This window comes from Aspergillus flavus, chromosome 8, assembly GCF_009017415.1.
Source record: "Aspergillus flavus chromosome 8, complete sequence".
Taxonomy (NCBI): Eukaryota; Fungi; Ascomycota; class Eurotiomycetes; order Eurotiales; family Aspergillaceae; genus Aspergillus; species Aspergillus flavus.
The window spans coordinates 2,648,320-2,662,740 of record NC_092403.1 but is presented as its reverse complement, the minus strand read 5'-3'; the positions used below and the strand labels follow the sequence as shown (position 1 = coordinate 2,662,740).

At 48.6% G+C, this 14,421-nt stretch overlaps 8 protein-coding genes across 8 annotated transcripts; 3 read left to right on the top strand and 5 right to left on the bottom strand.

The window, feature by feature from the left end:
• Window positions 1–89: 89 nt before the first annotated feature.
• F9C07_2077295 (uncharacterized protein) lies at window positions 90–500 on the top strand (the record flags this gene model as incomplete). The annotated part of the gene is made up of 2 exons (XM_071508834.1): window positions 90–355; window positions 434–500. 2 exons carry the CDS (start codon window positions 90–92, stop codon window positions 498–500), a joined length of 333 nt encoding a protein of 110 aa, XP_071367490.1.
• A 1,121-nt stretch (window positions 501–1,621) lies between these two features.
• Window positions 1,622–2,164, bottom strand: F9C07_2237328 (nucleoside phosphorylase domain-containing protein; the record flags this gene model as incomplete). The annotated part of the gene is made up of 1 exon (XM_041287763.1): window positions 1,622–2,164. One exon carries the CDS (start codon window positions 2,162–2,164, stop codon window positions 1,622–1,624), a length of 543 nt encoding a protein of 180 aa, XP_041150906.1.
• A 351-nt stretch (window positions 2,165–2,515) lies between these two features.
• On the top strand, window positions 2,516–3,283 carry F9C07_13057 (putative short chain alcohol dehydrogenase; the record flags this gene model as incomplete). The annotated part of the gene is made up of 1 exon (XM_041287757.1): window positions 2,516–3,283. The coding sequence occupies one exon, from the start codon at window positions 2,516–2,518 to the stop codon at window positions 3,281–3,283; it is 768 nt and encodes a 255-aa protein (XP_041150907.1).
• Window positions 3,284–5,006: 1,723 nt separating this feature from the next.
• Window positions 5,007–6,293, top strand: F9C07_13058 (putative monooxygenase; the record flags this gene model as incomplete). The annotated part of the gene is made up of 1 exon (XM_041287758.1): window positions 5,007–6,293. The coding sequence occupies one exon, from the start codon at window positions 5,007–5,009 to the stop codon at window positions 6,291–6,293; it is 1,287 nt and encodes a 428-aa protein (XP_041150908.1).
• Window positions 6,294–6,521: 228 nt separating this feature from the next.
• Window positions 6,522–8,135, bottom strand: F9C07_13059 (putative C6 transcription factor; the record flags this gene model as incomplete). The annotated part of the gene is made up of 1 exon (XM_071507941.1): window positions 6,522–8,135. The coding sequence occupies one exon, from the start codon at window positions 8,133–8,135 to the stop codon at window positions 6,522–6,524; it is 1,614 nt and encodes a 537-aa protein (XP_071367489.1).
• Window positions 8,136–8,195: 60 nt separating this feature from the next.
• F9C07_13060 (uncharacterized protein) lies at window positions 8,196–8,678 on the bottom strand (the record flags this gene model as incomplete). The annotated part of the gene is made up of 2 exons (XM_071507942.1): window positions 8,196–8,308; window positions 8,405–8,678. 2 exons carry the CDS (start codon window positions 8,676–8,678, stop codon window positions 8,196–8,198), a joined length of 387 nt encoding a protein of 128 aa, XP_071367488.1.
• A 275-nt stretch (window positions 8,679–8,953) lies between these two features.
• F9C07_13061 (putative sodium/chloride dependent neurotransmitter transporter) lies at window positions 8,954–11,052 on the bottom strand (the record flags this gene model as incomplete). Its single annotated transcript, XM_041295763.2, has 2 exons — window positions 8,954–9,397; window positions 9,463–11,052. The coding sequence occupies 2 exons, from the start codon at window positions 11,050–11,052 to the stop codon at window positions 8,954–8,956; spliced, it is 2,034 nt and encodes a 677-aa protein (XP_041150909.2).
• Window positions 11,053–12,498: 1,446 nt separating this feature from the next.
• On the bottom strand, window positions 12,499–13,356 carry F9C07_13062 (uncharacterized protein; the record flags this gene model as incomplete). The annotated part of the gene is made up of 1 exon (XM_041287760.1): window positions 12,499–13,356. One exon carries the CDS (start codon window positions 13,354–13,356, stop codon window positions 12,499–12,501), a length of 858 nt encoding a protein of 285 aa, XP_041150910.1.
• Between the last annotated feature and the right edge of the window lie 1,065 nt (window positions 13,357–14,421).

Genomic DNA, 14,421 nt, shown 5'->3' with positions numbered 1-14,421 from the left:
AGCACTTGATATGTAAGGGGAACTCAAGCAACAGAGGTGTGACGCGTCAGGGGGAATGGTGTCAACTTTAAATAGAGTTACTCTTCACGATGCAAGCTATTCATCTATTATGCTTGTCCTCCCCCCGTCGGCCCCGTCGGCTCCATCAACGGGACGGATTTGTCCCTCTCAACCCCGCTCGTCGGAACGGGTTTGTAGAACACCCCCACCGGACTGGATCTTGGTATCAAAAGTCGGGTCGGAACCCCCACATTGCTGATCTTCGTGCTGTTGTTGCCGTTGGGCAAGCTTCTGCGGAGGTGGGGATGAATGTCCGTGGTGTTTGTAGTACTCTGCAGTCTTCTCGCCATACCTAGTCAGTAACACTCTATAAAACACATGAAAGCGTGCCTGTCATTGTGATGTGGGGACCATATCGCAAAAGTGACACTAGTTTGTTAAACCTCCACGCCATGTTGCTCCTACAAGCTGGGATACCAGCCGATCATGTTTCTGGATAGAAAAGGGCGCTTACGGTTGCCAATGAATTCCGGAATATTCCCTAGAAGAAGTCCGAACTGATGAAAGCGTGTCTTTTTTTTTCATCCTAGTCTAAAATAGCGTGTGGGAATATAGGTCCGTTGTTCGTTGTTGAACTGAAAATATCCAGATGGCTGGTTTTCAACCGAGAAATATATAATTCGCCCTCACTCGGTAGTTGTCAGTCTTGCTAACGAAAATGATTCTCTTGTAACTTAAACAGACGCTCTAATACCCCGAAACTCGCTTGAGAATTATTCTTGTGTTAAATCCATAGAAAGTTGTGCGTCTTCATTGCCTTTAGAAGTAGCTTTTCTAGAGTGTCACCGCGTTTATATTCTCGGGAGGATGAGATTTCGACTAGGCGGCAGATAACACCAACCTGATTTGGCTAGTACCTCATCTTGTTGTAAGCAAAATCCCTCTCTGGATGCCATATTAAGCCTAGCGTATAATGCTAAGGTCGACTTTTTAGCAAAAGACGTTGTGAATTGACAAGTGCTGGGTTGAACCTCTCAACTACGGAGTAGATTATGTAGTCGAGTAGCGGTTGAAATGCCAAGACACTTAATCTCCTAGCGCGAAAAGCGCTTCTAAGCGATCGTGTGTGTTGTCAAAATCCCCTTAACCTTCGTGAAATGTCATAAATTCATTAGGATCCTGACATATCGAAAACTAGCCCCAAAATTATACCAAGATGGACCTTGGTCCTACTATGGATGAATGAGCTCAACTTCAATCCTTGATGCAATCAGCTAACTGCTGGCAATCAACCTCGGCACTAAAGTTCGCAAAACGGCCACTTCTGAGTCGCTGACTGAATCCCAGAAGCGCCACGCGAGATACGATTGCAACAGCTGCCATGATGCTTGTAGAAAGGCGACCACCGCTAAGCCCGACGGGGCACATAAGGATACGAGTCGTCAATGCATCAACTCAACGTGGAGGCGAACTCATTCGCCTCCAATCCTAACACAAAGGTGCTCCAGCGAACGTGGACTAACAGTGAGACGGTCCAGCTGAATATTTGGAGTCCCATATCGGGCGTCGTGTTGAGGGACGAAGATAGTTCTCATGATCTTCCATTGAAGGGAGGCTTCTATCAAGAGTTCATGCCCAAGTCCTGATGTGTTCTCACACGAGACAAAAGAAACTTAGCGAGCGCAGCAGCCGTAGCAGCAGCGTATCTCTGCCATATCTTGTTCTTAAGGGAGTCAGCATAATCACAAATCCCGCGGATTACCAACGAAGGAATCGTGTTCACTATTCCTGCTGCTTCAATTTCAAAGCAAAGAATGTCATATTGCCTGGCCAACTTGTCCCTTTGCTCTGCGTCCTTGATCACCTGATTGCCAGATGCTATGGTCCCGTATTGAATCACTGGATCAGTGGATTTTCGAGGCGTCCGGGGTAGTTGTTGCTCAGAATCACAAGAATCGCAAGCTTTGTTGTCGTCTTGGTGGATATAGTCTGACGCATAAAGCTTATCATTTTCGTGACCGGGGTGATGATAGTGTTTGGTACTTTTCTGAATCTGCTGTAGATATGCCTGCAGTGGGGGTGTTCTGGATAGCGTAGGGTCTGATTTGATTTCACTGAGCGCACATCGTAGATGTTGGGGCGGCGGGTGAAGGTAGCCATTCATCGCGGATGTACCGCATTTTAACGCCTTCTTTATGTCATATGGTATTGAAGCAAACGCATAGGTTGAACTACATTGGTGTGACTTTGAAACCATGTCAATAATATCGACAAGCATATCCCTGGATTCCATCCCTAGCTCATTCCTACTGTCACACCGCAGCCACTGCTGTGTCTCTTGGCGCCTACCTAATATATCCATAACAATGCCTGAGCCATGGTTAGGCTGACTGCATAAAATAAGCTCCAAGGAAGCTTTGATCAGCTTCCCCCGCAGCGCATCCCTTTACTCTATATTCCTACTTCAATTTTACAAATTCTCCCCACATCCAGCACAGCAGTACAAATCACAGAAATGCACACCGGCCGAGCTTACATAGTGACCGGGGGTTCATCAGGAATGGGCCAGGCTGTCGTGAAAAAGCTCCTCAGTCTATCGGCCACAGTGCACGCGATCGACGAAGCCGGACAAATGCCAATCGTCTCCTTACCCGACTCTGACCGACTTCACTTCCACCCCAACATCGACATCAGCTCACATGAGAAAGTAACTCAGACGTTTGAATCAATCATACAACAATCCCCGGTGATCAGCGGCCTCGTCAGCTGCGCGGGCATTATACTCCCGTCCAACATCCTCGAGCCAGTCGAGAACTTCAACAAAGTGATGGCAGTTAACGTCGGCGGAACATGGAATATGGGGACGACGTACCTACGCTATGTGTTGGAACGGCACGCAGATACCATGCGCGATAAAAAGGAAGGCTCAGTTCCGGAAGGAATCGGGAGTATGGTAAATATCGGATCCACTGCGTCTCTGTTTGGAAGTCCGGGCATTGCGTCCTACTGTGCAAGCAAGCATGCTGTTCTTGGGCTTACTCGCACATGGGCAAAGGACTTTGGGGATAAAGGGGTCAGGGTAAATTGTGTTGCGCCTGGGGCCACGGATACCCCCTTGCTTGGGGGTGTGCCGCCAGCTTTTGTCGATTATTATGTTAAGAATGTGCCGCTGAGGAGACTTGCCAGACCGGAGGAGTTAGCCAATACGGTTGCTTTCTTGCTCAGTGATGATGCTTCGTACATTAATGGGCAGGTTATTCCTGTGGAGGGTGGATTTCATTAGTCGCTTCATGTTTTACGGATTGGGTTAATATTGGTTTCTGGAGGTCTGTATAACCCACAAGATGCAACATCCAACTCTCGCGCTGCCCGTGATGCGCTCATCGCTGGCTCCCAGACGCCGACATCTTGCTACGATGTCACCCTTGACGGCTTCTCCTCTATACTTTAACTTGCCTGACTGGCTACTATCTCGCTTGTGGGTTGTAGAGGACATAGTGACAATGGGCTCTTGGGACTATACAGCGCCTTCCATGTTGCTGCTTGTAAAAGGCTTTTCTGTAAGGTCTTCCGGTTGTCAAACCTAGTTTCGTCGGTATTGACTGCCTATTGATTGATGAGAAGACAATGTTTACATGCGGCCATTGCGGTGCATTTTGAAGCATGGCCACAACCGGGTAGCAATAAAAGAAAAGAAATAGCGGACCAAAGCACAAATGAAAAATGTGCACCCTAGATGAGACTCGTTGCAATCACAGAATGTCATTACGGCTCTTCTATGAAACCAATCAAGGGCTCTGCCTTTGCAGACACATCCTTCACCCATAGTTTCTGCGACTCCTCGTAAGCCCCTAGGCTACCAGTGCGAAAATGCTCAAGATAATGGTCCAAGGTCTGAACTTGCTTCTCGTTGCCTGCATATTCTTTAGCTCTTGAGGGATAAGAACACACTCTTGACAATTCATCACAGTGATCGCCGCCGACGAGAATTATGTCAAATGGCCATCTGAAGGCCACAGAATAGAAACGAAGGAGTCGCCTTATATATCTGCCTGCGTGGAATTGTGAATAATGTAATTCAGCCCAAATAGAGTACGCTAAGCGATAGGGCAGGTGCCCTGGTCAATGTGACCGTTGTTGGGCTGCCAGGTCCAGGCCTTGAGGGGGCGCAGCAGCGTCTTCACTAGTCCACAACACATCGATTCATAGCCTTGGCACCTATACTGATATCTCATAATCATCTCCCTAGCTCCTTCATAAGCTGCTTTTTTGTGTCACAAAACGGGCTCTAGAGGATGCTAACTCTGCACAGACGTAGGCGTAGAAGTATGTGAACCCGTTATCCTTTGCGATTCTTTGGATATGCTCTGTGATACGGGACTTCTCTTCCGCGTAACGACAGTTATCCTCCCACCCAGTATATTCAACTAGCTGGCGACATGGGGGGTAGCCAAGCCTGTGGGCAGAATCCTGATATGTGGATAGTGAAGGGGGGAAGCAGGGCTCGTCAGAGCAATCTTTCTTCTTAACCAGTATGAGGACCATGACTATATGTGCGTTATCAAGTGATGTTGTGGTGTCATCTGGTATCACAGGTAGCGTGTAGTTTCTGAGACAGAACGTCAACTTTGGCTCGCTTGCTATTTGTTCTCAATACTTACATCGGTGGAATATGGTCTGCCTGGTTGCTTCCCAGACGCGACTAAGGCTAAATATCCTTGAACCTGTTCTTCCGAAAATGGCGATAGATGTAATTACATGAAGGGATAATCTGCTTCTTAGGTTCTGATGTGGATTTTCTTCATGCAGTTTCGGGTATGTCGGGTGTAACGGTCATATCGGTCATATCGGCAGTCGAAGGTATCCATGTATCGCGTCGGCCGACGGATTATACAAACCGATATAACTTTATAACGGACATCCTTTCTCTATTCTTCCCATAATTTGCTGTATCATTCATATTCATATTTCTCTCTCTAACCCACCAAACCGAAACAGTACATAACATGCCACAACTCAAAGTCCTCATCTGCGGCGCAGGGATCGCAGGCAACGCCCTCGCATTCTGGCTCTCAAAGCTCGGCCACGAGACCACCGTCATCGAACGATTCCCGAAGATACGCGCCAGTGGCCTACAGGTCGACCTTCGCGGACCAGGCATTGAAGTGATGCGACGAATGGGCCTGGAAGAAGCTTTCCGCGCTCGGTCCGTCCCGGAGCAAGGTTTACAGCTCGTCGATGACAAGGGTAAAAGCTGGGGATATTTCCCTGCTAACCGCTCCGGGAGAGGATTACAGAGCTTCACGACTGACTTTGAGATTATGAGAGGAGATTTATGTCAGCTTCTGTATGATGTTACGAAGGATCGTGTCGAATACCGCTTCGGGGTTTGCGTGAAGAAGCTAGCGCAGACGGAGGATTATGTTGATGTCCTTTTCTCGGATGAGGGAAGAGAGCGGTTCGATCTTGTTGTAGGGGCGGATGGATCCGGGTCTCACACACGGAAGATGATACTGGATGCTGGTGCTAAAGACCCGGTTCATCCACTTGGGGTGTATGCTGGGTATTTCACGATCCAGAAGTCACTTCAACCTGGCGAGGGGTACAATGCAACTGCTTTTATTGCTCCCGGGAACAAAGGCATCATGACTCGCCGCGCCGATCCCCATAAATACCAAGCATATCTGTTCTGTAACCCGAATTCCTCTCACCGACTAAATAGCGCGACCAAGGGCGACATCGAAGACGAAAAGAAAGGATTGGCAGAGGCCTTCTGTGGGGCTGGGTGGAAGACAAGCGAGATTCTTAAAGGCCTAGTCGATGCCGACGACTTCTACTGTGAGCGGATGGGGGTTGTCACGATGGACTATTGGTCCCAGGACCGCATTGTGCTTGTTGGCGATGCAGCTTACTGCCCGACCGCTATGACGGGCATGGGCACGACCTGTGGTATGGCCGGCGCCTATGTCCTCGCTGGCGAAATTGGGAAGCACTGTGGCAAGGGCTTCCCGGGAGGGATACCAGTTCCCAAAAATAGTATCACGGTTGCTCTGGCCGAGTATGAGGGAAGGCTTAGACCGTTCATCAATACGGTCCAGAAAGGGTTAACAGACAACGAAAATTACATGGCTAAGTTTCCATCATCCCCTCTTGGCGTTCAGATGGTTTACGTCCTCTTTTGGGTTGCATCTTTGTTGAGGCTCGACTTTCTTGCCAAATGGGTGTTGCGCGAAGATACGAAGGGTTGGAAACTCCCGGAGTATAAACTGATGACGGATTGTGCTTGCAACTGAGATTTTGTCTCGACGTCAAGTTTTGTAGATACTCTCTGCTCGATGTAATATTATGCCTGATCAGACTCTTGTGTATCTGACCAAGTCCAATCAATAGTTTTTGTTCGTATTATATAGCGTGGAGACCACTGCACTATCTGTGGCGCTATATATTAGTAACTAGGATACTGCGACGACTCCTCACTGATTCTTCGAGTTTCTGAAAGATATTTATACTTGAACCACCAATCACTGCAGATCAAAGCAAGTGTCTAGGAAGCTCATATCAACGTTTCCGTCACCCAAAAAGTCAAAATCGGCATCCAAATCAGCAAATAAAGGCATCATCAGGCCGCTGGATGCCCATGAATCCAGAACCGGATCCGTTGTACTGACGGAAGAATCAGCAGCCATAGCCTTCAAAAGACTATGGCATTCACCAAGACTCTCGTGCAGAGCCTTCGTAATGGCATCCTTTACAGGCAAGCCGCCCAGACGAGCCTCGGCCTGGGCCATCATCATGCTGAGGCAGACGTAGACTTTAACATTCGTTTCCCCGTTCCACATTCTGTCTCTTGCGTACTGCACCACACGACGAGCATCTTGTAGCAATGGTTGATTGCGGGCGCGGTTAGTCTTCCTTGCAAACATCGACATGTCTGCATCGGGCTCCGGGCATAACTCGAGAAAAATAAACATTGCTCCCCAAGTGATGAGATCACGAAACATACCACCACCGGTGAGGAGAAGACGGTGATACATATCATCTTCAAGAAGTAATAATAGGCTCTGGGCGCCCGAAAGGCAAGCTTTCTGGGAGTTACAATAAATCGGATTTTTCTTGGCCTTGACCGCATACCGGTAATGAAGGCACAGCGGAAAGCGACGAAGGAGATGGTTGCAGAAGCTGGATGCAAAGCTCACAGAACGTGTGTCTGTGTCGGAGACATCGTGCTCAATTGCCATGGCAGCCTTGCCACATTCCAAGGCTAGTTCATCTCCAAGGGCCAGAACCTCATCGTATGATGGTTCGTCCTGTAGATTGTTGATGACTCTGGTCGCGCGCAATCTGAGAGGTAATGATTTTGCCAATAGATGCTGAAAGGACATCCCATTTGAAGTATTTACTTGTGTGTTGTCTTGTGCCTCGCCGTTAATGGCGATAGATGGCGGCTGGGTATTGTAGTCTATATCTGTAATCATGGGTACCATGCCCGAATCTAGTGCCGACTGAACATTAATCTCTAGAATAGTGTACCACAGTCTCCGTCGAATCTCCTTCTGTGTTATGCTCATCTCCTCAAGACAATCGGGATCTTGATGTAAGCCCATCTGCATGGCTATTCTTACAAGGGAGCCTGCAGAGATCCATACCAAGTCGGCTCCTATTCGACTTACCTGACGTGCAAGGAGTAGTAGACAATGGAGTTGGATGCCCTCCAATGTCAAGCGGTCTTTTTCCAATGGTGCAGAAAGCCATGTCTGAGCAATATGGATCCACGTGGAGGCTTTACTCATCATCTCACTGCGGATATTTACATCTCGGTGTAATGTACCGGTCAGGGCCATGAGAAGAGCAAGCTGTAACAGGAGAGGACCCCTTGCTGATTCTGGATGGTTTATATAGCTCCTGTAGTCCTCTCGGAACGAGGGGGCGTACAGAATACGGTAGCACGATTCGAAGGTAGCAAAATAGATCTCAATCAGTTCATCCATCACGCGTCGGTCGGGAAAGGATCGATAGAGATTAGCCGGGAGACATCCTCTACTTGGACGTTTCTTCTTAACGTCCCGAGCGAGCTGTTTGCATTCGAGGACCTTCTCAGCGATTTTGTCATGACTGTGACTTTCCGCCTGGAACATCGTATCATAGAATTCCCCGAGTGGCTGAAGAGCAGAGAGGTCTTCCACCTTCCATGATTGTTAGCAGAATATTAGACAACGATGGCACACGCGGGAGGCCTCCACCATAGAGACGGTATTCATCCAATGCCCGTGGCCAAACACCCGCGTCTTCGATATCGTGCCTCGAATCCCTCTTGTGCTTGAGCTGTGTGCCGAGTCGTCAACCGATGGTGGCTCTTGTGGCGTACTCTGCTGTCTCCTCGTTTGCTGGCTCCTGGGAACTGCACGAGGATGCTCCTCGTACGTACATGACAAGGCCACATCTTGCTTAGTACACTGGTTGCATGGTTGGGACCGGTCGCATCGGACTTTACGACGACGACACTCGGTACAAGAGTACGCGGGCCGTCGGCGTTTCCGGATCGGCTGGGATGGGCTGTCCATTTCTTCTAGAATTCCGGTAACTCTGCTCGAGATCGCAAAAGACTTGAATCGGCGGGCGTCGCGTTGACGGGAAATGATGCTTATCTCCGAACTGTCAGCCGATGAGCCCCGAGACATTACATAATCTTATGCCTGAGGCTGACACACGAATGAGAATGTGCATAGCGAATTAAATAGATAGATAGAAGGTAGACGTAAGTCATTTGAGCGGATGTCTTATCACAGGTACCATGATCTATATTGACAATATATATTTTCCAATAATAGGCAGTCTTTGTGATGGGAGTTCCATATTAAAGAGTTGGTTCACATCTAATATATAAACCTCTAACATAGCGCGGTAAAATGCAAGGACATCGACTATATTTACACGCGAATCAAACATGCCCTATTCATAACTTCATTCCCACATGACCACTATGTGACTTAAACTCTAAGGATTGTATGTCTCCGAGAGCAGATCCTGCCGGGACCGCTTCAATCTCCGTGCCATGAAAGGAGGTCATGGCTGGTTGCCCGAGATCTTGTGGACGGGGCTCGTTTGGAATAGTTCCTTGCGTGCTCTCGCCGTAACGGCTTGGTGGAATGAAACAATCATAGTAGCGTGGTAGGACAAGGCCCAACAGCATGGCCAGCAGGCAGAGATGAGCCAGGATGAAACCAGCGATCATCATGGGATCATACCGCAGAGTATGGAACTCTGGGTAGGCAAAACTGAAAATGATAGCCAGAACGGGGGCACTAATGTAGCGGAGGAGCACAGGCCAGAAGACAGGAATCTTCCAGTTTCGACCGCCGCCGATGATTTGGTTAAGGTCGCGGCGCAGTTGGTTGCCCTAGAGTGAGAGTGGGACGTTAGTGAGTATAAGGCAGATGGTAGGTATATCTTGGGTCAACTTACCGAATAGAACATCAAAAACCAGAACCGACGGAGGACTGCGTTTCGATTCCAGAACCTGGCTGCCTCTGCCTCCGGCGTCGTTGCGATACAAACCGCGACAGCAAGACAGACAATATACAAGCCAAAGCCTGCGCCCGCTCCGGCAGATGGATTTTCGGTTCCATGAGCCACTGAAATACCGACAATCTGTCCACCAAAATAGCCAAAATTATACACAACAAACGCTGGTAGCCCTGTTTGGCCAACCACGTCGGTCCACCGGTAGACCGTGGTGGCGCCAACCAGCTCGGACCATACTACGAATATCAAGGCGATATTGTTGATCCACCGGTCGATACCGTCTAGCAAATAGAAACCAAACTCGGTGCAATAGGGAAGACACAGCAAGAATGAGATCAGAGTCAATGTCGTTACAATTATCGGGCGCGAAACCTTGAGACCGGAATCGACAGCTAAGGTCGTCACCGCGTCCAGCATCACAAACGCCGAACTAAACCCGAGCACCACAAGAGTAAAGAAGAGCAGAATCGCCCAGAAATTTGACCCGGGCATGTGAAGAACTGCTTCAGGCAACGTCAAAAAGCCGACGACGAAGGCACCCAGTCGTTCGCCCTCTTGTGGCCACCGTCTCAGGTAGCCCACCACGCCGAAGACGGCGAACGCCGCAAAGTTCTCAAATAAGACGTTACTACCACATATGAGGATGGCATCCATCACGGCATTAGAATGCTTCGCATTGTACGAGGCATAAGAGGTAAAATAGCCGAACCCAATCCCCGTAGAGAAGAAGACTTGCCCGACAGCTGTCTGCCACACTGTCCCGGATGCTAGCTCTGAGCTTCGCCAAGTCGCCCAGAGTAGGCGTACACCTTCGCTGGCGTTCTCTAGACTCAACGATCGGCCGACAAAAATAATGGTGGTGACAATCGGCAAACCCATCGTCCAGTAGACCACGCGCCCCGTCAGCCCCACGCCGCGAAAGATCGACACCCAGATTAGGAACCAAATGAAAGCGCTCCAACCCACGGTCTCTCCGATTACAGCAAGCCCGGGATACTTGGTGAACGCGACCACGTCCTTGTTGCCTTCACTCAAGCTCCCTTGCACGGGATCAACATTATGAATGACATCTCCCATATAAAACTCTTCAATTCGACCTTCCCATGGCAAGGGACTGTAGAATGAATTGCGAAAATAGTTCATAATCCAAGCTAGGTTGACAGTGAAGTACTGTGTGACAATGAAGCTGACCAGGATCGGGCCCAGTCCCACGCCCTTGAGCCGTCGGTTGATATTGTTGAACGCGATCACGCTGCCTCCGCGGTAGGCCTGACCGATCGAGATTTCGAGGATGAGGGCGGGGATGGCGATAAGGAACACCGCTAACAGGTAAGGAATGAACCACTGCAAGCCATAGTTGTTATACACGACCGACGGGTATCGTAACAGATTTCCTTGTCCTGCGCAACCACCCATCGCTGCTAGAAGAAAGGCCGCGCGAGAGGGCCATTGATCGCGCCCATCTTCCGACTTTGGGGGCGGTGGCGCCAGCCATCTCGCGATCTTTTTCAGGTACGGCACAAGAACCATGGTCGCCACGTTTTGAGCTGCAGAGTGTAGATGCAGTCTCAATCCTGATGCTCACATATGCATACCGTCAAGATTGAATGGATATATGAATGTCTGGGAGCGTACATTCGCCCCGCCCTCCCGGGCGTTATCACATTATGTGTGGCAATGGCCATAGGGCGAGAAGGCGGAAGATTCTTTTCATCTGATCTTGGTGCCTACGAAACCGGCCGTAGGGGGATGCTCGGCACAGGGCCAAGCTGCTTGGCAAATTATTATCTCAAAGAATCCCGGGCCTTGGGCCCATGCCAAGGGCTTGGATATCAGCAAGACCGTCACTGTCACCCTATCGTTAAACCCCCCGCTTGCCCTGAGTGGAATCGATGGTACCATAGCATGGGGCAAAGGCGACAGAAACCAAGAAAGCATATCGACGAGATTACTGCTCGTTCTCTTGGCATGATGGCAGTATGCGACAGCTCCTTGTAGTCGCAAGCTGAGTCAGCTTTCCCTCGATGGCTCGTTGGATACGACCCTACATGACTCGCAGATGAGGTTAGCGAGAGAATTTGAAAGTGCTTCTGGTGAGATAAAACAGGAAGACCTTATGCTGGCTAAGGCTTCCATGGAAGAAAGTCTATCATCCCTGACGGCGCTTGGCGATTTTCCGACAAGATTCATTGTGTCCTCACCAATCCGACCTCCAAAATAAATGATTCAGATATTGTCAGCGAAATATTTCAAGACATCCTCAGGCTTCGGACTCTCTTCCTATCCAATCCCATAAAAAATACCCCGGGATATCTTTGGTGGAGAGAAACTTGTTCATTTTCATTGAAATGATTGTGGGAGAAGAAAATCACTCAGGAGAAAGTAAAGCGCTAGGCCTATTTGGGCAGCTTGAACAAAAAGCCTCTGAGCTGAGCCCCGATACTATAATCTGTGCACAAATTATTGTACGTTTACTACGTATTGTTACAGTGACAATTGGCCAGTCAATGGACCCCAACTGTCATTGTCGATGTATTGAAATGAGAGTCCTGCGATAAGCGCTTCGTTCGCTCGAAATTGCACTGTCTCCTGGACAATTGGGAAGGTTCGATAGACCCACTGTCCGTAAATCACTGGAGCATTGGGCTTCTTGGGTTCATACCAATCATTTGGGAAATTGGATATTGTAAAATCATTCTTCCTACCAGGTATGTCTTCATGAACTCGATAGGTTTAGCTCTCATGGCCTAATCGACTGAAGACCTATCCAAGGCGTGATGAATAGCTTGGAGGTTCAAAGCGTTTCGTAATACCATCAATGTCATACTGCTACTCGACGGTTATGTGTTCGTATGATCCTTCTTTAATCACCTTTGCAACTTTCGATCCCTAGTGACAACGGGGTCGACTATGGTTTAGAGGTCCCTCAAGCCCAGTGATGGTTGCAATAAATTGCCTCCAAGTCAAGCATATCCCCTATAACTGCACAAGCTCCACCACAGGTCGATGCCCGTTTTCCTTTCCAAGCCCAGCCCGCTTCCTGCCTTCTGCAAAGGCCTTTAAATACTCCTTATCCTCAGTGTATACCAATAGCCTATCAATACGGCCCACAATACGTAAACATCCCAGGTTCGGCACTGCTTCCAACTGCTCAACGCCAAACAGTACCAGTGGCTCGCACGGCCTTCGAGACACAGCATACTGCGGGATACCTTGGCTTTCTGCATCCGCGAAATCCAACAACTCGTCCTCCGTCCGTGTATCCGTGATCAGCAATTCCACAACGTCAATCTGATCCATATATGTCAATTGCTTAGCGAGGTGCTCCATGTTGCCCTGGTTCGAGAAACATTCCGATAAAGCCTTGCTCCAGAAGTGGAAGCTAAGTCTCCGAATATATTTGCGTCGTTCATGGCTCATCGCATATAACCAGTTGCTAGCCTTTGCTATATTTCCCGATACGGCGAAGAATGTTGACGAGTAGAAGAATGGCATTGCTTCCTCGTATATTGTTTTGCAAGTGGCCAGGATGGCGAGAAACAGATGTCGGTGTTCGCGGTATATATTTCGTCGGGACTGTTCCGTCGCTGAGCAGTGCTTATAGTCCATTTCTGCGTATTCGCTTGCATTTGGAGGCGAGGGTCTGTGCATGTAGACCTCGAATGCTTTCGAGAGACGCCACGACCTTTCGGTGCTGTGTGGCAGATCGCTGTCCAGACATGCCTCACCCACTCGGAGACGAGTGTGTGGGGCGATGCCAAACAAGTGTCGGTAGATTTCCAACCGCAGTTCGGACGGCAGTCGCAGGAGGGGTGATGGTGTTTGAAGTGACATAATGTGAGTCTTGGTTTGCAAGCAGGAGTACAGTGAAGAAATGGCGACGTTGAATTTATATGTCTTCCGCTTCCATCTTAGTTGATGTAGCCAATAAGCGTTCTATGCCTAAGCCTCATAATTGGGTCTAGGACGGTGCTCAGCCTCATCTTAGTCTACCACCTTGGCCTCTTATAGATAGTGTGAGGGCACACTTGTGCATCAGTGGTTCTAAAATTAGGGTTCTAATGCCAAGACTGGTACTTGCTTGTCGTCACTGAAGAACAAGTATCAATCATATCGTAATTAGCCACCGTAAGGTTTTTAATGTTTCCATCCCAGTATTACACTTATCTATCGATTGATTGATTTATGGTAGAACTGGAATGATCTACCTCGCATGTTGCGAGGCAAAGCTTTCGTGCTAATTCAAATAGCGTCTTTATCATCTTCTAGTTACTACCGGATTGAATTAGTTCATGATGTCTATATTCTACTGTGGAGCCTTTTACTCGAAGCTCCGGAATACATACCGTAAGCTTGTAGCGGCTAGAGTCCACGCGCTGCTACCATTCCGACGTTTTCCAGTCTTTTAGCGAAGGTGCCGTATAAATACTCCATTATGATGGCCGTGCCCCCATTTCCTGGCCAATTTCTCAAGTCTCAACACTTTGGGTCCATGTTATTGAATATTCCAGATACGTGTTTTACAGTGCTTTCTATGCTCTCCTGCTGATCATGTCTGTCTCTACAGTTTCATCTCCAGTTCCCATTGGCTTTCGCCCTCCTCATTCCTCTTTCTTGCTGTCCTGCTTGCTCAATATATGCTTTGGCTCTCATGCAAACCTGCCCAGTGTTGTTGCCCTGCAGTGGCTGTGGTGAGTTGTGCAGTTTGGTCAAGGACATGGCCATTGTCACGCGCTCAGATAGTAGTAAATGAACTAATATTTAAACTACTATGTAGCTATCGACGAGGAAATCAAGTAGAAGGGACAAAAAAGGAAGAAGAGAAAATAAGGCAATGGCCGTATATACACTCTCGCTCAATCCAGACAAAGAAAAGAAAACATCCATAACAAAGTAATC